Below are 25,993 nucleotides of genomic sequence, written 5' to 3' on the forward strand. Positions count from 1 at the left end.
CTTCCTTCACCCACCACATCCTGACCCTGAAAATGCCAGGTTATTATTGGTATGAAACAAAGTCTCCAATCTCAAAGCTTGCTCTAGGAAGAGATAACGGGCATGGACCACGATTCCTAGCTCCAGATTGACTCCTTTCTTTTCCTTTCCCTTCCTTTCCTCTTTTTTTTTTTTTTTTTTTTTTTTGAGACAAGGTCCCACTGTGTAGTCTAGGCTAGCCTGAAACTCAGAGATGCAGCTGCCTGCCTCCTGAGTGCTGGGGTCACGTGTGCACCACCACACCTGGCTAGGCTGCTACACGGCTTCTTCCTACAGCTGTTACCCTGTGGTGGACTTCAGGAAACGCCAGCTAGTGATGATTCTGTCTGTCTGTTGTCTTTGAGACAGAGTCACTCTGCATTCCAGAGTAGTCTCAAACCTGCCATCCTCCTCATGTCTCAGTCTCCCCCGTGGTTGGGATTACAGATTTTTGTCATTGTTCCTGGTACGTTTTCTTCAGTTTTGTTAGAAGATATTCACCACATATACTCACAACTTACAGACTGGGTAACTAAGATTGCATGCACAGCTGTGCTCTAAGGAAAAGCCCAGTTCAGTGGCAGCCACGGAGGCCTCTGTGTTACAGGCTAACCATAGAGGAATGCCTTGAATCTCAAGCCCAGCCCTGAGCTACATGGCAAGACCTTCCCTGTCTCAGCAAAGCAAAGCAAGGGGCTGAGGATGCAGCTCATTTGGGAGAATGCTTGCCTACTGCACACAAAACTTGGGTATCAGTCCTGGGCAAATAAACCGATCCATTCCTGTAAGCTGTGTAGTGTTTAGTAGCCTTCTGAAAATGAAGCGAGGGAGTTGGTATAATGTGCTTTGCAGTGGAGGAGTTCTAGTCTCTCAGTGTTCACTTTGTTCAACCAGGCAAGGACTTCACCTTTCAGATGCTAAGCATCCTCGGCATGGGAAATAGCAATAATGATAATATACTTCCTATACGGTGGCCAAAGTTATTTATTTATTCATCTATTTGTTTGTTTGTTTATCTGTTGGGGTTTTTGTTTGTTTGTTTGTTTTTATGGGGACAGGGCTTTTCAGTATAGCTCTGATTGTTCTAGAACTTGCTTTATAGACTAGGCTGGCCTAAAACTGGCTGATACTTATCTGCCTCTGCTTCCTGAGTGCTGGGATTAAAGTCCTGTGACACCATCTACCTATTTGTTTGTTTATTTAAAGACAGCCTCAGCCTGGTGGTGGCAGCACATGCCTTTAATCTCAGCAACATGGGAGGCAGAGACAGGCAGACCACTGAGTTCAAGACCAGCCTGGTCTACCAAATGAGTTCCAGAACAGCCAAAGCTACACACAGAAAAACCATGTCTTGAAAAACAAACAAGCAAAAAGCCAGAGTCTCATTCGTCGTAACTCAGGCTGGCCTAGAACTAACTATGTAGCCCAGGGTGGCCTAATCTTATGAACAATTCTGCTCAAGCTTTCCAAAGATTAATTTCAGGCATGAAATAAGTGAAGCCCAGCCTGAAGGTTTATATCTAAGTGAAGATTGTATTGTTATTGTTTGTTTTGGTTTTCATTTTGGTTTTTTGAGACAGAGTTTCTCTGTGTAGTCTTGGCTGATCTGGAACTTGTTCTGTAGACCAGGCTGGCCTTGAACTAACAGAGATCTGTCTGCTTTTCCCAGACCTGTTGTTAGTATTGTTTGAAGCAGGTTTACCCTATATAAGGGGTTGAAGATTCATTAATAAGATAGCAGGTGCTGGCTCTGCCTGTTAGTATATATGCCTTCGATTGCAGGACCCTGGGTAGGCAAGCAGATCTTTATGAGTTCAAGGTTAGCTAGGAAAACACAGTAAGACCCTGTCTTTAAAATATAAATACAGCCAAATGTGGTGGTGCATGTCTTATATTCCCAGAACTCAGGAGGCAGAGACATTTGGATCTCTGTGAGTTTGAGGCCAGCCTGATCTACAGAGCAAGTTCCAGGACTGCCAGGGCTACACAGTGAAACCCTGTCTTAAAAAAACCAACCCCCTTCTCCCAACTCTATTCCTTCTCAAAAAACCCTAACTAAATAAATATAAGATCTTGTTATACAGCCCAGGATAATCTCCAACTTGTGGTCTTTCTGTCTCAAACTACTGATTGCTGGGATTACAAGTGTGAGCCCCCATACTTAGCCATTCTAAGTGTTTATTTTTTAAGGAGAGTGAACTGGCCTTACCTGGTGTAGGTTGATTTCACTATGTAGTCAAAGATGACCTGACCTGCCTCTACCTCCTATGCTGAGAATTTTATAGGTTTGAGCCACTATGTCTGGCAGCTTTGCTAAATTTTAAAAGAAAACGTTCTTTATAACATATACTGTATGAAAATGTTTTTATGTAATATAATACTGTGTATGATATAAACAATGAAAATGTATTTTAGAACTTTATTTATCCTTATTGTGTGTTGATGGGGTTGAGTGAATGGATGAGAGCATATTGAAGCCTAAGGATATTTTTTAGGTGAGGGTTCTTGTCTTCCAAGTTTGGAATCTAAAAATCTAATTTAGGTTATCAGGCTTGCATGGCAAGCATTTTTAGCCACTGATCCATCTGAAACACACACACATGCATGCGTGTACATACACATGCACCTTTAAAATCTTGAAAGACTTGATAAACTGTGGTTACTAATGGAAATGGCAACAGCAACAGCAGGGCTTAGGTCTTTAGAAATCAATGGAATTAGAATGAGAACAAAAGTTTGAAATGAACAATATTTTATCTTTCTCTGTGGCAGACTGATTTCCGATTCTACTGGATGCATTCAAAGTTACCAGAAGAAGAAGGACTTGGAGAGAAAACCAAGATTAATCCTGTAAAGCTGTTGTTACAATTACAGAGTTCTTTTGTGTGATTGATGGTTTTGGAGACAAGGTTTCATAAGCCCAAGATGATTTGAACCTGGTTAAGTAGCTATAGCTTCCTGCTCCTCCTGCCTCAGCTTCTTCGGTGTTGGGATTACAGGCATGAGCCACAATTCCTTCCCTTTCTTTCTTTCTTTTCTTTTTTTTTTTAAATTTATTTATTTATGTATGTGAATACACTGTAGCTGTCTTCAGAAACACCAAAAGAGGACACTGGATTCCATTACAGATGGTTGTGAGCTACCATGTGGTTGCTTTATTGTTTTTGGAAACAGGTTTTTGTATATATTCCTGGCTGTCTTAGAACTCACTCTGTAGACCAGCCAGTCTCAAACTCACAGAGATCTGCCTGCCTCTGACTCCTAAGTGCTGGGACTGACGGTGTGTACCATCATGCCTAGCCCAACATTATTTTATAATTTTATGTATAAAGGTGTTTTCCCTGCCTATACCACTTGAGTGCCCACCAAGACTAGAAGAAGGCATCAGATATCCTTAAACTGATTGGGAACCACCATGTGGATGCTAAGAATCAAATCCAGGACCTCTGGAAGAGCAGCCTGTGCTCTTAACCACTGAGCCATCTCTCCAGCCCCAGAGCCACTACTCTTGATGAGCTTATATTTTGAGGCAGCATATTATAATGCTATAGTGGTAAGACAATGAGTTTAATAGTTATCCAGGTTTGAATCTTATGTGTGGGTTTAGTAATTACTAGTGTAAGGACTGGAGGTGTGGCTCAGTGTACAGAACTTGTTTAGCATGTGTCAAGTCCTATATTCAATCCCAGCACCATTAAAAATAATACTGTAGTTACCAGGATAATAGCCTTGCTTGCTATTTTTTTATTTGAAAATGGCATTAATAATGGCTAGGAGAGGAAATACATACTTGTAATCATAATGCACAGGAGGCTAAGGAATAAGGAAGCAGGAGTTCAAGACTGGCATCAGCCTGGCAACACAGTGATAGAGTGAGATCCCATCTCTAATAGTAAAGGATAATATCAAGCGTTACTATCAGAAACATATTTGCATGCAGCTCTCACAGCTTTATCCTTATGGTAAGACACCTTAGTAAATGATGCCTGCTATAAAATGCTGTATGTATGTGAGTATGTTAATTGAGCCCAGAGCCTCATACATGCTTTGCACTGAGCTGTATCTATGTTGTGTGATAAACTTTTCTTGGGGACACACTATACCCATCTACTCACCCAGATAGAGAACCCATGGTAGATCAAAGTAAGATATCACCAACATCCAATATGGTGAAGCAGTGATTACCTAGAAGAATACAGGTGAGGGGTTGCTCATAGCAGCAGAAATGACTCAAAGAGAACTGCATCTCCAAAGCCCACCCCAGGATGGGAAACAGCTCACAAGAGTTGGGAAATCTGAACACCCACAACACAGGTTGGAGAACGTCCTTTCTGAGTGACCCTGGTCTAACCAGGTTTTAGGCAGCTGGGGTGGTTTCTGTTTCTTCCAGGCAGCTGTCTGGTCTCAAAGCTGCCTTTGCATCTTTGTTCTGAGTGGGATGTTCAGCTTTTATTGCTTATTTTCACAGGCAGGGCTTAAGTGAATCTGGTCAACCTCAGGGACTTCTTGAAGCTATTTTGAGTTGTCTATCTTCCTGCATAAGAAGCTTTCCTGCAGGATGAATGGAATGTTTCAATCTTGAGGAAACTGTTATACAACAACCTAGTAGCTTTTTTTTTTTTTTTTTAAAGACAGGGTCTCACTGTGTAGCGCAGCCTGGCCTGAAGCTTGCTGGTAAATCAGTGTAGCCTAGATCTCTGTGAGTAGTAACTGGGACTTGGGGAAAGAGATACTTCTGGGCTTTTCAGAATCCTGGGAAGTGGGGGTCCAAGAATTCTTTCCTATTTCCTACCTCTTTTTTTTTTTTTTTTTTTAAAGACAGGGTTGATAGCTTAAGTTGACCTTGAAACGTGAACTAAATTATTTCCCTGCCTCAGTTTCCTGAGTGCTGGGAAGGAAAATTTGCTTTATAAAGCTTTTTGATCATTAGAGCCAGTATTGTTTAAAACATGTACTAACTCTTTGTTTTAATTTATATTTTAGTTTAAGTTTGTGGGGCTGAAGAATTTCCCATGTACCCCTGAGAGCCTGTGTAAGGTGCTATCTATGGATTTTCCTTTTGAGGTAATGAAACCATTGTCTATTGCTCTGAATATTATTGTTATTGGAATCAAGGAGACTTGTGTACATGCAGTCTCAAGAGAGCCCCTGAATTTTCTGTGTCTTAGCATGAAAAGGGCTAAAGAATAAGTCTAAGGAAATGAGGTAGCTCTGCCCTGCAGAGCCTCAGCTTTGCTTCTAAATCAGTCAGAATCTTATAGGCCCCCAGCATCCCCCGGCAAAACTGAGGCCTAGAGAAAAGATTTCCTTTGTCCCTGACCATCACTGTATGACTTATTTGCCATAAGCACAGGAAGCAGGCCCCTTGTTTGACTGCCATGGCTGGATGTAACATCAGATACATGGGCACACGTGGTTGACTAACCTCTGGTTCTCAGTGAAGCACAGACGTTCCAGCTTATGTTCACTAGTCAGTGGTGCGGTAGAGTAGGCAACTCATTATTTTGCTCATACTTGCCATGTGTTAGCGCTGAAAATCTCCTGTTCCCAGGAACTCCTGAGTCTAAGATAGTCTTTTATCATCCTCGGAACCTCTCTCTTGACTTAAGAAGCAAAAGTTTTCTTTGCCCATCATCCCTTTTAAAATTCTGCCTAGTCACAGTCAAGTTTTTGCTTGAAGTGTGTTTAATTTTGTAAAGAATAACAGCTTCCTGGATAAGGAAATGGCAAAGACTAAGTTGCTTCATTTCTGGGAGCCAATTAAGAAGGTGGTAAGAACACTGTCTTTATTTATAACCCTTACATCCCAGTGGCAAGAAATGCTTTTTAGGGGTGAGTCACTGAATCACAGAAGAGAAAGTATGGGGCTGTAGGAGGTTTTCCCGTTTAGAAAAACTGAGTTTCCCAGAATATGGCTCCAAACAGTCTGGGTGCGGGTGGGAGTGGTTTATTAGGCAGCAACAGTAGCTTGGAAGCAGGGCCTCTGAAAAGGACTGTTCCCGTGCTTGGTCTGGTGCCCTGGTGGGGATGCTTTTTTCTCTTGGTTTCATCCCATATGAGGAATTCAGCTTTGCTACTGAGTCTTTATGGCGGTAGAAAGTGTCCAAAACGTGGCGGCAGGGGACATGGACTCAGGCTGAATTCCTGCTTCATACTTTTGTCTTTTATGTTGTGCTTAGAACTTTGTATGGTGAGAAACACCTATCTCCAGTCCCCTCTGCATGGGTAAGAAAGGAGAGCATCCTGGTACAGAGCAGTGTGCATGTGCTGTTATTAGGTCTTCTCTCCCCCAACTCCTTCCTCTGCTGGATAAGGCTTCACTACATAGCTATGTCTGGTTGATCTTGATCTTCTCTGCTTCATCCTGCAGAGTCTGGAGATTACAGGTGTATACCACCATTTCTAGCCCCAGTGCTTTCTTTATTTGAAGAAACTGCGAGTGAGATACAAGAAGTCTTTTTTCTACTGGGCATGGTTGTACCTGCTTTAATCTCAGCACTCAGAAGGCAGAGGCTGGTGGATCTCTGTGATTTTAAGACCAGCTTAGTCTCATGGCAGGAAAGACAGACTACATAATAAAGAGACCTTGCTTTCCACCGACCCAGTAAATAAATTAATAAATCAAGTCCACAAGCCTCCATTAGCTGAATAGCTGCCTTAGAGATATGTGGCCCAGAGTCATTGTGCTTCCTGACTTCTCTCCTGTAGGTGGATGGACTGCTTTTCTACCATAAACAGACCCACTATAGCCCTGGGAGTACTCCTTTGGTGGGCTGGCTGCGCCCCTACATGGTGTCAGATATTCTAGGTGTAGCTGTTCCAGCAGGTCCGCTGACCGCCAAGCCAGAGTATGCTGGGCACCAGCTCCAACAGATTATTGAGCACAAGAGGAGCCGGGAGGACACAAAGGAGACGCTCACACACAAGGCTTCTGAGAACGGCCACTATGAGCTGGAGCACCTGTCCACTCCCAGGTTGAGGAGTCCTCCCCACAGCTCTGAGAGCCTCATGGACAACTGAACTGGACAACCCACAAAAGACTGGGGCAGAGGACAGTGATGGTAGCCATAGGTGACCTTATTTCAGAGACTACTCTCCAAACCCATGCTGCCAAAAACAGGTTGTCCCCTGTCTAGAATGCTGGCTCAGACTGTTGGGGTGGGTCTCTTTTGGATGGAGTTGAAATCCAAGTAGATATGAATATCTCTTGCTGTGTTAAATATGTTCTAGGTCCACAGTGTAAATATATGTGATTCTTATGAAAAAGGTTGCTTGTGGTTATTTGGGTTTAGAAATTTCCTCCACCTTCCCTAACTTCCTAGGATGCTGATAGCATGACTGTTCAAATCTTGGCCCATTTCACTCCTTTTATCATTTAAACATTCTGCTGGGTTTCCAGTTGCTGCTATTGGTAATGCCATTTTTTGAAAGGTCTTACCAGGAACTGCAGTTCTTGGTATTTGAATATGTTCCTTCTTCTGAGAAAACAGTGTGATTTTTCTACTGTTTAGACCTTTCCAGAGATAAAATGCTAATGGGGTTCATTTACTTTATGAAATGTTAGAGCCCCTATCAGGAGATAAACTGTGCTAGGCTTCTGAGATGTAGGTTATGGAGGTAGACAAGTTCTTGAGGGGTATGCCATCCAGCGAGAAAATAAACCCCACACTGTGTGGAGCATGGTGAAGTGATTGCTTTAGTGCAGAAAAGTGCCCAGAGTTTAGGGACAAAGGAAAAGCAGATTTCACAGAGGGTATATATAGCTGGGCTGAGTCCTGGGGAAGGACCTAGTAGACTTTACAAACTGGGAAGAAAGCAGTTCCTCAAAGAGTTACAAGGTATGAAGCAGCACTCCCCTAGAGCAGGGCGGAACTGTCTGGAATCAGGTAGGTTCAACATGGCTGTGTGGTAAAATAGGAGTGGAGAGTTCGGGAGAGGAGGCCAAGGGAGATTTTGTCTTAGGGAAAGGAAGTAGTTAAGGAAAAGCCCTGGGGCAAGATCCATGAACCAAAGGTCTTCATTAGCCATGCAAGTAAAAGAGAGTGTTTAACATTAACCAGTTAGCTTTCACTGCTGAGGAAACATCAGGACCTATGGCCTCAGTCCGCTGCCCACTCTGAGCTCCACACTCCCAGCATTGGGTTCGGGGTGGAAGCAGAGAAAATTCACTTCAGATAGGAAAGCTTACAAATGAAGTCTTATTTTCTGAGTGTTCTGGGAGGTGCCCAGTTCAGGATCTGAACCATGTCCCCTGAAGGGAGATCAAACATTTTTAAAGGATGGGAGCACAAAGCATGGGGTGTGGGGGCTGCAGTGTTTTCTTTCCAATTGTATTTGGACATTATGGGGTAAACAAGGGAGTACTTGTTGGAGACTGGGCCTCAAGATCCTTAATTCATTCCCCTAAACATGTGGTCCAGATCTCAGAGTGACAAGGAGACCAAGAAGCAGATCAGCTGCATATAATTAGGGTACAACAGGCAATTGGTTATACATTTTAACAACTCATGCACCTTGGTTTAGGTAACAGCAATTTCTATATTCTTTACTGGTAACAGACAATTAAGAAAACAGAGGGCTGGAGAGATGGCTGAGCAGTTAAAGAGCACTGACTGCTCTTCCAGAGGTCCTGAGTTCAATTCCCAGCAACCACACAGTGACTCACAACCATCTGTAATGGGATCTGATGTCCTCTTTTGGTATGCAGGTTATATGCACATACAGCACTCATACATAAAATAAATAAAAATCTTAAAAGAAAACATTTGGAAAAGTGGGATATGTGTTCCTTCCTAGGCCTAGGAACATGAACTTGTCCTTGAGAGAAGATTGACATGGCCGAATTCAGACAGCTGTCTCCTTACAAGTTCTCCCTGAGATGTCTGGACTCAGTAAATTGTTTACAACAGAAGCTGTTCAGCTATAGGGAAGTCCTCAGCTCCCCTAGAGCCTGGGGCCTTGAATTTGGTTTCTCCTTATGATTAGATGGGGTCTGAAAATAAAATGGAAGTACTTAGAATAAGTTTCTTTGACTTGCAACCAACTCTGGGACTGCCCTCATTGGACAAACTGACATCATTGTCCCCTTCAACAGAAATCATGTCCTGTAAAAAGTCTTTGAAGGGGATCCAGGGCAGGTCTTGTGACAGGCAGTGGTTCTTTTGAGTTAATTAGTGGTTAAGCAGAGCCTGGTCCCACAGGCCAATGCATCCAGTGGAACCCCTCAAGTATCTGCTCTTTTGGGCACAAGCTGCTTTGATCAGACAGGGAGAGCCCTGCTTTTACTCGAACCCAGTGATAGGGCCCACTAGCTACAGATACAGGCATTTGCCTACAACATGAAGATAGTAGTGTTCCTTACAACATTCAGGAATGTGTAGACACATTAGACATTTCATTTCTGCGGGCTGCCCTTGAACTTGCTTTTTAGACCAAGCAAAGCCTTGAGTTTCCAATCCACTCTCAGCCTCCCTCCCCGCTAGCTGGGATTGTTTGGCTACCAGGTCCTGAATTGTTTGATAGTCTTCAGAATTCTCCAGTCTTCTTTTAGCGGCCAGCTTTACCAATCTGGGGGCTGTGCGTGTCAGTGTCAGGCAAGGCCTGATTGGGAAATAAGCCCCTACTTAGAATAAACCTGACAAGGCCTGGTTTCAAAGAAACCTATGTTTATAATCCCAGTACTTAGGAAGCTGAGACAGGAGGATTGCCATGCTTTTGAGGCCAACCTGGGCTATAGTGTGAGACACTAGCTCAAAAATTAATAAGTAAAACCCCAAATAAACCTGTAAGAATTACCTTCTCAAATCACCCACTCTGGAGACCAATTCATGTATGTCACCTAGATTCAACAACAAGCAAAATTTTATTGTTGAAATAAATAATTCCTAATATGTTTAACTGAGTTACTGGTTTTATTGTCCATACATAACAGTATGTCTCTCAGTCATACGTCTTTGGGAATTATGGAACCACTTGCCCCTTATTTACGGTTTTGTGGGTGGTTGAATTTGCCATGGATTTTTAAGAACAAGTACTATAAATGCAGCCATGTGAATTTGATTAAAAGGCAATCCTTGTGATATTAATGTGAGTGGCCTGCACTGTGATCTGAGGCCATGGTGATGTTCAAGTCTGTGCCGCCACCAAGGACCGTGTCTGGGTCCATGGTCCAGCTGCAGCCGAAGTCTATGTTGATGACTGGCCCATGTTAACATATGAAGGCCCTACAGTCGATGCTGCAGGCTGAAGCCATGTGGATGGCCTGAGCTGCCACCTGAGGCCATGTTGGTACCCTTGGCTTGTGTTGCTGCCAAGGGCTGCGATAGCATTCATGGTCTGTGCAGTGGCAGAGGGTCGGGTTGATGTCTACAGTCTGTACTGCTGAAGCAGACCAAGCAGAGCTCGGTGGCATCTGCTGACACTGAGACTGTGGCTGGTCCATGCTCCTGATGACTGTAAAGGACAAGGAAGCCACTTTTGCCATGTGTGGATGACTATAGACTCAGAATTGAGAAAGAAGGAAATGGAGGCTTATGTGACACCCCTACTCCCATCCCCCAAAATTACACCCTAGCCAGAAAGTTATCAAAGAGAACTTTGAAAAACTGTGACAAGGGGGCTGAAGTGTAGCGCTCTGCAACTGATGGCTTCTTGTGGGGGTTGCGGGTGGGGAAGGATTCAGTTTTCTTTAAGGGGTGGGCCACAGGGAGATGGACCATGCTCCAGTGAGTATATTGGCAACACAAATTGGACTTTGTGTGTGTGTGTGTGTGTGTGTGTGTCCCAGTGGTAGGGAGCAGACTTGTGAGGGCTGGAAAGTAGGGGTGCTTGGAGTTCATGGTGTGAAATTCCTAAATCAATAAAAATATGAATGGAGGGAGAACCTTGGCCTATGGTGGAATGCGTACCTGTCATCCCAGCATTCGGAAAGAAGAAACAGGAAATGAGGAACTCACAGTCAGCCTGGACTTTATGCTTGCCTCTGCTGGGATTAGAGGAATATACCACTATACCAGGGTCTACTTTGCAATTTTTGTTACTCTTATTTCTTCTTCTGAACTCTGCTACAAGGTTTCATGCAGTTCTGGGAATCAAGATCTAACTCTGGGCCACTGGGTGTTAGACAAGCAGTACATGGTGCCCCCCGCCCTACACTTCTTTTTTGGTGGGAGGATGAGAGTCAAACTTTGGTTCATCCTGTATTGTGTCTACAGATGTGTGCCAGCATATTTGGCACTGGTGACTTGTGTGTGTGTGTGTGTGTGTGTGTGTGTGTGTGTGTGTGTGTTGTGCATAAGCGTAATCTGGAGGTTGGAGGTCAATGGTGGGTATTTTCCTTAATCGGTCTCCACCTTATGTTTTAGATGGATGTGTCTATATTGGTAATATGGTGAGATTAGATAAACAAAAATTATTTACCTTTTTAGGATTTTTTTAACCCCTGGCTGGCCTACAACTCACCATGTAGACCAGGATAGCCTTGAATTCCCAAAGTTCTGCCTGCCTCTGCCTCCTGAAAGCTGGGATCAAAGACTTCTGCTATCACAATTAGCTGAAAATAATTTAGGACAGTGTCTCTGGGAGGCATAGTAAAAATCCAACCTCAGTTTATTCCAGTGTGTGTACAATATGATGTATCGCTAAGTTACTGATGGTCGTTCTGTTGCTCCCAGCTTTTTCCTCTTCAATCTGTAGTCTCAGATCTGTCTGAGCAGGATAGCCATACCATGCTTGATTTTGGTAGCTCAAGACTGTATTTGATGGCCAGGTTTGGTGATATACGCCTTTGATCCCAGCACCTTGGAGCCACAGGGAGGTGGATCTTTGTGAGCTCAAGGCCCAGCTTGGTATACATAGAGAGTGCTAGACTAGTTAGAGCTCTACATAGTGAGACCCTGTCTCAAAAAAGATGCTAGTTTGGGGCCAGCGAAATACATGGCTGCCATCAAACCCAACAACCTGAGTTCCATCCCTAGGACCCACATGCTGACTGGAAGAACTGGCTCTTGAAATTGTCCTTTCATGGGCTGGAGAGATGGCTCAGCGGTTAAGAGCACTGACTGCTCTTCCAGAGGTCCTGAGTTCAATTCCCAGCAACCACATGGTGGCTCACAACCATCTGTAATGAGATCAAACGCCCTCTTCTGGTCTGTCTGAACACAGCTATAGTGTACTCATATACATTAAATAAATAAATAAACATCAAGAGATTCCATAATCAAATTAAAAAAAAAAAAAAAAGAAATTGTCCTTTCACATGCATGGTATGTACAGACATGTATGACACACGCATGTTAAATAAATAAATGCAATTTTAAATAATCTAAAATCAATCAGACAAAGATGGTAGTTAACTGCACATGGTCACACATATATAAACACATATAAACACATATAATCCCAGCACTGTAGACATAGAGGACAGATCAGGAGTTCAAGGTCGTCCTCAGCTAACTAGGGAGTTCTGAACTACAGGAGACCCATCTCACAAGGATGGCAACAACAAGACGAAAATCAGGCCCAACAGAAAAAAGAATAGTACAAGACAAACCTGCAGCACATGGCAACTTATTCCTGTAATCCTGACACTTAGGTAGCTAAGGCAGGAGAATTGCTTTGAAATCCAGTCAGCCTGAGCTAAAGAGTGAGGCACCTCCCCTCCCCAAAAAAGAGAATAGACCCGAGCTAGATGGGCATTTGGATTCTGGTTCTTCTAAGATTTTCTTCTAAGAGCAGAGCTGGCTAACTGGGCGCTTTGCACTTAGGATTTGTGCCTCATTTATTTCCAAGCATTGGGTTGAACAGCAACAATTCTAGGAAACTTCCTTTATTCATCTGTAAGTCCTCACACACTTTTGCACCTTTGAAACACCCCCCCCCAAGCTTTTTTCATTCAGCTAAACCGCATCCTTTATTATTTTTCCTTACCACGTTGGTGGGCTAAGTTATAATTCTTGGGTTCAAGTTTCAACTCAATAGGAATTCTGTGGGCGGCTACATCGCTGATTGCAGGTGCCCTAGGATCACTGGGCAGAAGTGTCAGATTAGTAGTAGGTGGAAACAGCCTGTCTTTGTGTGCCCAGTGGTTTGTAACATACCGGCACCGCCATTTCTTCCTTCTTTGGCTTATGCAACTGCAAAGTTACTGAAATGATCCCAGTTGATCGTTCATCCACTGACAACTTGACTCATTTATTCGCTGCTAAGTTAAATGTCAGGCAGACTGTTTTATAGATCTGTGCACTCTCTGGCACTAAAGGGTCCTCTGAATTTGGACAGATGGCTAGAAGACCCTTAGAATGCCGGATGCGATGGAATGTCTCTGTAATCCCAGCATTTGGGCAACTGGAATTTAAAGATGGTTTTGCATTCATAGCTACAAAGTAAGTCCAAGGCCAGTCTGGGCTATGTGAGACCCCATCACACACACACACACACACACACACACACAAATCAAAACAAACACAAGCTGGACACATTGGCAGATACTTGTAATCCCAGCACTGAGGAGGCAGAAGCAGAAAATGACTGCTGGTTTGTCAGTACCACCCTAGTCGTCCTAGGGAATTCCAGGTCAGCCAGGGCTACAGAGGGGGGCTGCCAAAAATGAAGACAAAACAGCAAAGAGCTTTCAACTGGGCATGGCTGCGCACATCTTTCATGCAGAGGCAGGTGGATCTTTGAGTTCTAGGCCAGCCTGGTCTATAGAGTTCCATGACAATCAGGACTACACAGAGAAACCCAGTGTCAAACCAAAAGCAAACAAACAAAAAAGAAAGAAAGAAAAAGAACTTTACATAGAGCAGGAAACCATTGAGATCTCATGATATTGATACAATTTTACCATTACTGCTAATGTTTAGATTATAAATGAATTGGCTGTTTAAAGAGGACTCTGTAGGATAATGAATTTTTTTTTTTTAAAGCACCACCCTTAATAGAGATTGCCCTTAGAGCCCACAGTGGCTTGCCAACAAAACATGTCATCTCTGACTACACCTGCAGAACATTTGGCTGGAGGGCCACAGGACCAAATCGCTGAATTCTAAATTCTGATTTAATCTGTTCTCGGCACTGCAGTCTGCTTCTTGTTGGTCACTCTCAAAGTGAGCCAAAGTTCCAGCCACACTGGCAGCCAGGGAGGATCATCCCTTCATCCCACACTGGCACACAGGAGCCCGTGGTCTTGGTCGCCTCTGAGTGTCCTGTAATTTCTTGTTCTGTTTTGTTTTGCTGTCTCATCCCAATATCCTCAACCTAGTTCTAGAGGATTTACCTTATTAGGGAGAAGACATGTATTTGTTTAAATGGTTGTTTGTTTTACGTATTTATATTTTGGAGACAAGGGTTCACTATGTAACCCTCCCCGCCCTGAGTTGGTTGGATTCAAACTTAGAGATCCACCTGCCTCACTCTGCCTCCTGACCACTGAGATTAAAGGTATGTACCATGAATGTGCAGCCCAAATGACTGCTTAAAAAATACACACAAGTAAAGCTTTACACACCAAGACAGTGGTTGCCCTTCAAAGCAAGTGTGACTAGGAGGGAAAAAATAGAACTCTGTTAATGTCTTAGTTAAGGGTTTATTGCTGTGAAGAAGACACCATGACTAAGGCAACTCTTAGAAAGGTGGAGACGGAGCTGAGATTCTACATCTTGACCTGAAGGTAGCAGTGGGAGACTGTGGTACACTGCATTATGTGAGCATATGTAAGACCCCCAAAGCCCGCCCCCCACAGTGACACACTTCCTCCAACAAGGCCATATCTAATATTGACGCTTCCTATGGGCTACACATGAGTCGATGAGGGCCGTATGTATTTGAGCCATCACAATTAAGATGGGAAAATTTTCTTTTTTAGATTTGATTTAATTTGTTTGCTTTTTGAGACAGGGTTTTTTTCTGTGTAGCCCTGTCTGTTCAGGGACCATTCTGTTCTCCTGCCTCCCAAGTGCTGGGACCGAAGGTATGGGCTACTATATCCAGCTTAAGATTTTGTTTATGTTTATGTCTGCATACGAAGAAGCTATAAAGCAGGCGTTGGATATTCTGGAGCCGGGGTTTCCCATGGTTGAAAACTGCCTGAAGTGGGTGCTCGGAACTAAGTCTATGGGAGAGCAGCAAGCATGCTGAGTCATCCTCTCCAGCTCCAAGTCCTAGTTCTTGACTTGTTAGTTTCATGACTATTCAGTTTATTAAAAAACTCATGTGGCTGTACACTTCTATTTTTGCCTTCTCTGTGTATAAATTATACATTAACTTAAAAAGGAAGCAGAATATAGTAAAGTCTTTTCAGCTCTCCTTCCTAGACTCCCTGCTTTCCTCTGAAGAGAAAACCAGTTACCTTCCTTGTCTATTCTTCCAAACATTTGTATGTATAAGTGAGCTTATAAATGGATATTTTTAAAAATATAAATGGCAGGGCTGAAGAGATGGCTCAGTGGTTAAGAGCACTGACTGCTCTTCCAGAGGTTCTGAGTTCAAATCCCAGCAACCACATGGTAGCTCACAACCATCTGTAATGGGGTCCGATGCCCTCTTCTGGTATGTACGAAGATAGCTACAATGTACTTATATATAAAAATAAATAAATCTTTAAAAAAATCCATTTATGTTAGGCAATGTTTTTGTTTTAATCCAGGTGTGGGACATGTGACTGATTCAGATTGTCCACAGCCTATAACTATGATTTGTCTCATGCTTTAGAAGGGGCATGACTTTTGCCAGCTGCAGATAGTTATGTTTGGAATTATGGAAACTTTTGCTGGTTGCTGGTTGGGATACTGTGCCAATGGAGATTGGACTTGCCCATAGGAACTTGACGCTCCTAATCAACAGGAAATAGTCTAAAGAATTCTACACCCCCTTTCCCTCTAGCCTTCTTTCTCCCCTACTTAGTGTTGGGAGGTTGGAAGGGACTAGGATGGAGAAAGGTGGTAGATATAAAAACCCAATAAAGTAGACCGAAAAGTATTTTTTAAAAGTTTTATCTTTATTTTTGATGTGTGCGGGTGTTTTTTTTTCCCCCTGGATGTATGTTTATACATCACATGCTCCTTCAAAGGCCAGAAGAGAGCCTTGGATCGCCTGGGCCTGGAGTTTCCCTGAGGTTCTATGCTACCATGTGGGAGCTAGAATTGAGCCCAGGGCTCTTCAAGGTCAGCCAGTGCTCTTACCCACTGACCCATCACTCCAGCCCGACTGTCTTCGTTATTTTACTTCCTGATTCGTCTTCCATTATCTTATACTGTCTTATTTTAACTCCAGCGCATACTGCAGTGCCTGGCATGTAAACATACTTGTTACAGACTGTCTCCCAGTTTCAGTGCTGAAACCAACTCCTATGTAGGTTCCTGAGTTCAACCTAGAGTTCAACTTACCGGTGGCAAAGACAAACTAACATAGCTGAGGGGCCAGGAGGAGGGTATGCCTTTAATTCCACCACTCAAGAGGCAGATCTCTGTGAGTTCAAGGCCAGCCTGGTCTACATAGCCAGTTTCAGGACAGTCGGGGGTACATAACTTAACAGGGGCAACCTGTAGCCGCTACTGCACTGGTGCAAAAATGGAGTTAAGAACACGCGCGCGCGCACACACACACACACACACATTAAATGAGGTGCAGTTGGAACTTTTCAAGTTCTACAGTTGTTGGATAGGCACGTGCTGAAGTCCTAGTTACCAGGATCACTTGAACCCAATAGGTCAAAATCAACTTAAGCAAAGAGGAAGGTCAGGTTCCATCTTGTTTGTGAAAAGTTCTCGAAGATGAGCATCAAAACCTACAGCATTTTTTTTTTTTTTCTGAAGACCCTTCCCCTGGTTCTTTCTGGGCTTCAGTCCTGGGGGACAAGCTCCGGTTTTTTAAGATCCTTCTGGAATACTTACCTTTGGTCTAAAATGATGAAAAATCACAGTAGGCCCTGCCCCACCGAGAGACCCAAACTCTGCTGCGTTTATCCTAGAGTAAAATCAAGGGTTTGCAAAGGCTGTGGGCTTCCTGAATGAATTTTGATGCAGGATGTCTCTCTGTGTCTGTCTGTCTGTCTGTCTCTCTCTCTCTTTCTTTTTCTTGTACCGGATTTAAAATAGTTACAATGATGCTGGACTACCGGCTGCATTCATTGAGCAAAGAAATATGGCCCTTGTTCATCTGTCAGATCCTAGGCATCTGATGATCATCTTGGACCTCGCAGGCAACCTTTAAGACACTACCATGAATAGGTGGAAGCCGCCCAAGAATGCCAGCAAGAGTGCGGGTCCTCGTGCAATTTTGGATTCTTTTAAGTCACAGTGGAGTCTTCCTCCGGCTCCGGTCGGGGAGTTGCCTCTCGTCCCCCGCAGCCCCTCCCCCGCCCCCTCCTCCGCCGCTCGGCTCAGCCTCCCCTCCTCCCAGCTCCTCTCTGTCTCCCCCTCTCGGACAGCGTCCCCGTTCGGCCCGGCCCTCCCCGGCGCCTGTTTGTGAATGAGATGCTCAGTTTCTCAATGGAGCCGCGGGGGGCTCGGGCGGACGCGGCGCAGGCCGCAGCGCTGGCCCTGAGCCGGGAGGGGGACGCCTTTTCCAAGCTCGCTCGCGCCCGCCCTCCCTGTCGCCGCCGCCGCCGCGGCTTTTGAGGAACTGGGCCGCGAGGCCACCGAGCAGGTCGCAGGGCCCGCATCCCCGAGGACGCCCGGGCTGGGCGGTCTCGAGGCGCCGGCGAGCTCTGCCCCGGAGTGAAGCGGCTCAGGAGGCCAACGGCCTTCTCGAACTCACGCCAGGCGCCTTCGCGGTGGGCTGTAAAAGTTGTGGATTCCTTTTTTTAAAAAAAAAAAAAAAAAAGAAAGAAAGAAAAAGAACCCAAACGGACCGCGAGCTGCTGTTAGTTCCTCGCTCGCACTTTCTCCTCCTCAGGAGAGGAGGGGTGCTGTGAGGAAAGGAGTGAAGCAAATAGGCATTTCCTCTCCGCGGGAAGCGACAGCCGGTTTCTCCGCGGCCAGCAGGAGCGGCGTTGGGAGCCGCCGCGGGCGCCGGGCGCTCGCACCATGCGCGAGCCGGCCGAGAGCTGCTGAGGCGCCGGGCCGCAGAAGCAGAGCGGGAGTGCAGCGGGCTCCGGCGCTCGCCCACCAGACCTGCCCCGGGCGGCGGCGGGATGGAGCCGGCGACCGCGCCCCGGCCGGACATGGCGCCGGAGCTGACCCCCGAGGAGGAGCAGGTAAGCGCCGCCGCAGCGGTGGGTGTGTCCGAGTCTCCGAGGCCTAGGCCGGCCTCTGATCGCCAGGCTGCGCTCCTCGCCCCGGGCCCTCCGCGCTCTTGCTCACATTTCAGGCCTGCAGGCTGCCTTCCCCGGGCCGGAGACCGCGCCCCAGGCCGTCGCCCGCCCTTCCCGGGAGCCGTGGGACCCCTGGCTCTGAGCTTCTTATGCTTCGGGACTTCCGGGGGGGGGGGGGGCTCCGTGCCGCTCCATTTCAATGAATATTAAAGTTCCTCGAACTGGGGTAGGCTCCCCGCTGGATAATCGCAGAACACCTTGCCCCAGGCCCTTCTACTCGCATGAAGCTTTTGCATTTTTTTCTTCTTCTTTTTCTTGAGGGTCAGTTGTTTTCAAGGGCAAGGAAAGCCATTTGGGGGTGGATTCTTAGGTGGTTGTCTCCGTTCCCAAGAAGGGGGGAGGCAACGCTGGTAAATAGGTGCCCCAGATTCTCAAAGGAGCCCTTCAGGCTTTCAGACTGCTGTGACGGGCCTACTTGGACAGAACCGGAAAGATCTGTCCCCTTCCTAGCTCCCTAAGTCCCTGGCCTTGACCTCCCTATTCTGCTTTCCCAGGCTAGCTAGGCTCTTCCCCTCGTCCCCATTTCCCTGCCCCCACCTCATCTGACAATCTCCATCTTTCTGAAGCCCATATTGGAGTTCCATTGTCCCCTTTAAAAGCTCGTAACCTTAGATTCCCAGAAAGGAGTAGCTCGCGTTAAATCATTTGAGGGGGTTTCAGTAAGGGAGAAGCCGAGCGCTCTTGTAACTTTCCACCCCCGTATTTCAGCTGTGGAAATACGGACTAGATGAGATTCAGAACCCTACGGGCTGGGGCTGGGCTCTTGGTCGTCTCTCGTTGGCCCTGCTCATATCCAAACATAGGCTGTGCTCAAATATGGCCATAATCTTGTTGTACCTTAAAAAAATAAATAAACGAAAGAGGAAAAGGTGAGACATGCTGGTAATAAGCATTTCACACTCTCGTCTTTGTTCATCAGCCCACATTTGCTAGCACAATCTGTAGGCGGGGAGACCGTCTATTTTGACAAACTAACATTGGTTTGATTTTTTTTTTCAAAGAACTGTTTTTTTATGGTTTATTTATTTTATTTGGTGTTTGGTCTGCATATGTCTGTATGAGGGTGTCAAATCACTGGGAACTGGATTATGGATAGCTGTGAGCTGCCAAGTGAGGGCTGGGAATTGAACCCAGGTCCTTTGAAAGAGCAGCCAGTGTTCTTTCCAGCTCTGAGACCTGATTTTTAAAAAGACCTTGACTTTTCTTTTGTGAAATTGATGGGTTTTTTTTTCCTCTTTTGTATTTGGCCCCAGATTATACTCTTACTGATTTTACATAAACTCAGCATGGGTAAAAAAAAAATTAAAATACCTTAAAAAAATTTTTTTAACAAATAGTGGTCAAGGAACCCACTCTGCCAGCACTGGGAAATGCCTCAGGGACTAATGTGTTAGAGTGATTCTTTTTTTTTTTTCTTTCTGAGTGTAGCTAGCTTTGCCTGTCCTGACATTCAATTTGTAGACCAAGCTGGCCTTGAACTTACAAGGATCCCCGATTCCTCTGTCTCCTAAGTACTGGGACTAAAGGTGTGTGCCACCACCACACCACAGGTTGATTTATTTTATTTATTACTCACCCAGTGACTTCCTTTTTAATACGTTTTAACATGTTCATTATTTTTCAGTTCTCAAATGGTCTTAAGAGGTGTATTTTTCTATTGCACTGTATGTACACCACTTTATATTAAGAGGCGTATGCTTTGTTGCACAGTATGTATACCACTCTATAGTGCCCTCTCTCCTCTTCAGTTCTGAGGATAGAGTCCAGGGATAAGTTAGTTGCCAGTGCTCAGAGCAATTTTTATTCACCATTCTCTTTAACGTGTGTGATTATAGGTTCACTGAGAGTTGGACTACTTCTTTCTCTTTATAGCACCGGGGCAAGTGCATAATAATGAGGGGTGAGAATGTTGTGTAGTCACACAGGACGTTCAGGAAAGGCTGAACGTCATTTTTGTTATTTTCTTGCCATTCTTGAGTTTTTAAAAAAGAAAAATATCTTCCTCCTCCTCCTTTTCTTCTTCTTCTTCTTCTCCTCCTCTTTCTCCTCTCCTTCTTCTCCTCCTTCTTCCAGTAAAAGCATTGCTTATCTAATCCCAGCAACCACATGGTGGCTCACAACCATCTGTAATGGGATCTGATGCCCTCTTCTGGGGTGTCTGAAGACAGAGACAGAGTACTCATATAAATAAAATAAATAATTTTTTTTTTTTTTTTTTTTTTTTTTTTTTTTTTTTTTTTTTAGAAAAGGTGAAAGAAAGAAGAACCAAGAGCTAACAGTGGGTTGACCTCAAGTTAACTGGTTTTTGTTTTTTGGTCTTAGCGTTTTGTGACAAGCTCTCACTCTGTCTTCCTATTAGATTTTATTATTATTATTATTATTAGATTTGTGTTAAAGGGACTTTTTCTGTCTTATTTCCATGGGGTTCATCAGATTTGAAGTGTCAAGGCCTCAGCAAGTGTTGTGTGCACAGACTGTAACCCCTGTAACCCCAGTGCTTAGTGAAGAGGCAAGATCAGGAGCTCAAGATCACCTCCCAGCTTCCTTAGAAAACTGTTTAGAGTATTTCTTTTTATTTTCAATTTTGTGTATGTGTGCAGTTGAGTGCAGTTGCCCACAGAGGACATTGAACCCCGGGAGATACAGAAGGTTGTGAACTGCCTGATGTACATGCTGGGAAGTGAACTTGGGTCCTCTGGAAGAGCAGTATATACTCTAAAGCACAGCCATCTCTCTCCCCCCTAGGTAGTGATTTTGAGGATAGCCAGATCTATATGAGGCACTCCTCTGGGCCTGGTGGCACATACCTTTAAGCCATAAAGTAAATACTTAAAGTAATGAATAGGGACACGTAATCCTCAGAACCAGTGTATAATTGCCAGTCCTTGTAGTACATAAGAATGCTCTGATGTAGCCAGCCATAGTGTTACACGCCTTTGATCCCAGCACTCAGGAGGCAGAGGCACATGGATCTCTGTTAGTCTGAGGCCATCCCGTTCTACACAGCAAGTTCCAGGATAGTCAGGGCTACACAGAGAAACCCTATCTTGAAAAAAGAAAAATGAGCATGTAATCCACAGAATTAGTATTGTAACTGGAGGTTTCTTTTCTCTACCCTATAAAAGAACAAATAGAAATTAAGTAACTCTGACTTAGGATAAAACCTCAATCAAACAAAACAAACACTCAGTCATGTCTGATTTCCAATGCCAGACTTTCTAGTCATTTCAAAATGTTGAAATATAAATTTAATAGTTTATTTTAGTTCAATATAACATGAGGTTTTCAAATGTATTTATCTATTTAAAGTCAAGGTTTAGCTATGTAGCCTTGCCTGATGTGGAACTCCACGTGTAGAACAGGCTAGCCTTCATCTCACAGAGATCCACCTGCCTATTCCTTCCATGTGCTGGGATTAAAGATGTACCACCATGCCTAGCTGTCAGAGTATTCTTGAGTGTTGGGATTATAGGTTTGCTCCTCTATACTGGGCATAAAAAGTCTTCTTCCTCCTCCTCTTCCTTTTTGCTGCTGCTGTTGTTGTTTTGTTTGTTTGAGACAGCGTTTCTTTCTCTGTGTAGCTCTGGCTGTCCTGGAACTTGCTCTGAACACTAGACTGGCCTTGACTTCAGCTTCTGCCTCCAGAGTGTCGGGACTAAAGGTGTGAGCCACCACATTGACTATAAAAGATATTCTTAAGGCCAGTTTTGGTGGCACTGGGGAGGCAGAGTTGGAAGATCTCAGCCACTCTCAGGCAAGCCAGGGCTACAAAGTGAAACCATGTTCCAAAAAAGAAAAAGGATAAGAAAAAGAAAATTGTTAGGTTAGTTAGTTCTTGTTTTTTATGTCTATTTACTTACTTAATATTTTGTGGAGAGGGGTAGAACCCAGAGCCTTTTATGTTTGAAGCAGACACTGTACTGTTGAGCTATTTTCTGTCATAGAACCCTATTCTGTAATCAAGTAAGAGATTATACTGGACTAGCATATACTTAAAGGGTGGGCTTAGTCTTTTTGAAAGGTTTCAACTGCTTTATGGCTACTTGAAGACTGCTCCCTCCTGAAGATTAAGTAAGTCTTTCTGTAGTCATGTCAGTCAACATTTTGGACACTTTGTTGCCCTTATTCCTGGTGTAAAATGTATCATTTGTATAAAATGTATCATCAGGCTTTTAAGTGTCTCTTGATGTTGTGAGCTTTAGGCCATCACCCTGACTACTATCACAATCACCCATGTCTAGATTATCCTAATAAGAGTTTACTTTAAACATTTTAAATATTTGTGTGTGTGTGTGTGTGTGTGTGTGTGTGTATGTGTGTCATGGCAGGAATGTAGAGGTCAGAGGAGAATAGCTTTCAGGTTTTCTCCTTGCACTAGGCGTGATCCAAGGATTGTACTGAGGTGGTCAGGCTTGGTGGCAGGCATGTTTACCTGCTGAGCTGTCTCTCTGTCCTCCAACAAGAAATGGCATTTGTTTCCTGTCTGGTCTGACTGTATTTGAGAAGCTAAAGTCAGATTTGCAAATCTGGTTGCATCTTCCCTTTAGCCTGCCCGCCTTGCAAGTCAGCACTGCCAGGATTTTTTTTTTTTTTTTTTGTGGTTCTGGTGAATGAACCTTAACTATATATCAAATTATCAAATTTGAGTACAAGCTGACATTGTCTCAAAAAACTTAAAATGAAAGTCATGAATATTTTGTAGTTCTACTATCCTATTTCTCATTTGCAATTATGGTATTTCTTCCCTTCACTTGATTTTGTTATTTTATTTATTTTAAACCTTATTTTGTGTGTGTTTTCTATTGTGTATGTGTAGTGTGTGTTCCTTACTCTGTCTCATTTATTTATTTATTTATTTATTTATTTATTTATTTATTTATTTATTTATTTATTTAATGAGTCCACTGTAGCTGTTTTCAGACACACCAGAAGAGGGCATTTGATCTCATTACAGACGGTTGTGAGCCACCATGTGGTTGCTGGGAATTGAACTCAGGACCTCTGGGATGAACAGTCAGTGCTCTTAACAGCTGAGCCATCTGTCCAGCCTCCCTTACTCTGTCTCATTGCTTTGGAGACAGGACCACATGGCAGCAAATTGCATAGGACAGGCTAATGACCTGAACTCCTGAGGATTCTTTTGTCTCTGACTTCATAGATACATTTGCTACTTTGTCTGGCTTTTAGGTGAGTCTGGGAACCCAAACTTAGGTGTTGGGCTTGGTGGTGAGTGTTTTTAATTTTCTTAAAACTCTTTGTTGCTGCCTTAGAGGTGGAATTCTGCACTCCAACGAAACCATTCTCTGCCTCTAGTTCTTGTATTTATTTCTTCAGTTCCTCAATAACTAGAACCTACAGGGAGGTTATAAGAAAAAAAAATTTTAAGTTTATGTGAACAACAGGAAAATAATAAGAGTAATTGTTTCTGAGCTTTTGCTTTGCCTTAAGCTCTGTTGAATCTCTGCTTGATGTTAGCTGAAAGGCAGGAACGCCACGTATGTTAGGCATTTCTCACACACTTAATCCGAGTGGAAACTGGAATTAAATCTTGTCATTTTGCAAGCAAAATTCAGAGTGAAAGAGGAAAATTGCCTAAGATCACTTACCAAGCAAATAATGAAGTGTAATTTCTATCTATGTCTGTGTTATTTTGTGTCCACTGTTAGTGTTTATTTTATTTAACTTTATTATTTCTTATGAAACAAGTGGCTAGTTTATCCAGATACTCCAGTGTGCATATATATAAAACAGTTATATAATTTTGGGGATTTATGTGTTGATACACTTGCTTGGTTTTAATGTCTTGCATGTGTGTGTATGCGTGTATGTACATATATATGGATATACATGCTTGAAGGCACACAGGGCAAAAGCACACATGTCCTGCTCTATCACTCCTCATTTTATTCCTTTGAGACAGGGTCTCTTCCTGAGTCTGGACTTAGACTGGTGTCCAGTAGTCCCCAGTGATTCTTTTGTCTCTATGCTCCCCCATTACACAGTGCCAAGGTTAAAGGCATCTGTATAGCCATGACCAGATTTTTTTTAAAACATTGATTTTTTTTAAAAGATTTATTTATTTATTACATATAAGTACACTGTAGCTGTCTTCAGACACATCAGAAGAGAGAGCATCAGATCCCATTACAGATGGCTATGAGCCACCACGTGGTTGCTGGGATTTGAACTCAGGACCTCTGGAAGAGCACTCAGTTAATTCTCTTAACCACTGAGCCATCTCTCCAGCCCCATGACCAGATTTTTATGTGTTAAGGTCCAAACTCAGATCTTAGGCTTGAGTAACAAGTGTTTCCTACCCTTTTTTGGGGCTGCTGCATTCAAGAGAGCCTTCTCCACTTTACCAAACGAGGCACTGGGTGGGCTGCCCAGGCCAGTGCTAGAGAACTGGTCCTGGTGGTGTGGGTGCAGTAGAGCTTGCATGGAGGATTGCCATGAGTTTTGGGCCATCTTGGACTAAAGCGTGAGATTGAGGGGACGGAGTTGGGGAGATAGCTTATTTAGTAAAGTGCTTACCTTGTAAATGTGAAAGGCCCAATTTGATTCCCAGAATTCACAAAGAAGTTCTGGGTATTGGTGGTGAGCATGTGTAATCACAGAGCTGGGAAGGTGGAGACAGGAGGACCCCTGGGCTCCAGGCCAGACATCCTGGCCTAATTGTTGAGTGTGGGCTCAACAAGACACAGGTACACACACAATGAAAAAGGAATAAACCATAAGTACTGACTCAACTAGAATGTATAATAATACTTAAATTTAGTAATTATAGCCTTGTAGGGTCTTGCATGGTTATTCCAGTAGCAATTGATGGGGTAGGACAATATAGTAATTCTCTTAAGTATCTATAATTCTATTCATGCCAATTAACAGTGGCTTGAATAATTTAGATTTTTTTCACATGAAAAGAAATTAATCTCCAGTATGCTGATAACAAACCTGTAAAATCTTAGTGGAGATTGAGGCAGAAAATGGAGTTTGAGGCTAGACTGATCTTGTCCTCTGATCTTCACACGGACATGCACACACTTGCAAACAAACATGGCAAATAGAAATGTAATACAAATAAAAAGTAAATTAATGAGTTGAGTGATGGTGGTGCACACCTTTATTCCCAACACTCAGAGAGACAGAGGCAGGTAGGGGTAGCAGTGGATCTCATTGAGTTAGAGGCCAGCCTGATCTACAGAGCAAGTTCTAGGACAGCCAGGGCTACACAGATAAACCCTGTTCCGAAAATAAAACAAAGTAAACAAATAAAAATCCAAAACAAAAAAAAAATCCAAAACCAAAAAAAAAAAAAGAAAAGAAAAGAAAAAGAAAACATGATTGTTTTGATACAGAATATTAATTTATACAGAAGTGACTACTACTAAGGTTTATTATCATTATTGAGGGATTATCTTACAATGTAGTTCAGTCTGTACCTGAACTTGCTATGTGGTCCAGGATATCCTGAAACTAATAATATAGTCCAAGCTGGCCTTAAACACCTGAAATCTTACTGCCTCAGCCTCCGGAGAGTTGGGATTAGAAATGTGAGCCGCCATGTCCAGTGTGTGATTAATTAATAAATTAAATTTCATTGTTGTAATTTAATTTGACTGTTTTACTTACTTTCCAGCCCACTCAGTGCTCCCCTCCCTGTTA

General features: G+C 43.6%; 2 protein-coding genes across 2 annotated transcripts in view; both read left to right on the plus strand.

Moving 5' to 3' along the window:
* Positions 1-7,243, plus strand: part of SNUPN (snurportin 1) — a 28,096-nt gene extending 20,853 nt beyond the window's left edge. Inside the window, exons 7-9 of the mRNA XM_080930529.1 lie at positions 2,791-2,868; positions 5,002-5,082; positions 6,727-7,243. Coding sequence (XP_080786655.1) covers positions 2,791-2,868; positions 5,002-5,082; positions 6,727-7,038 — 471 coding nt within the window. The 3' untranslated portion in view covers positions 7,039-7,243. The remainder of the gene's footprint in view (positions 1-2,790; positions 2,869-5,001; positions 5,083-6,726) is intronic.
* Positions 7,244-17,519: 10,276 nt separating this feature from the next.
* Positions 17,520-25,993, plus strand: part of PTPN9 (protein tyrosine phosphatase non-receptor type 9) — a 68,874-nt gene continuing 60,400 nt past the window's right edge. The window contains exon 1 of the mRNA XM_080929844.1: positions 17,520-18,211. Within this exon, the coding sequence (XP_080785970.1) occupies positions 18,149-18,211 (63 nt within the window). The 5' untranslated portion in view covers positions 17,520-18,148. The remainder of the gene's footprint in view (positions 18,212-25,993) is intronic.

The sequence above is a fragment of the Micromys minutus genome (assembly GCF_963924665.1).
Source record: "Micromys minutus genome assembly, chromosome: 16".
NCBI classification, from domain to species: domain Eukaryota; kingdom Metazoa; phylum Chordata; class Mammalia; order Rodentia; family Muridae; genus Micromys; species Micromys minutus.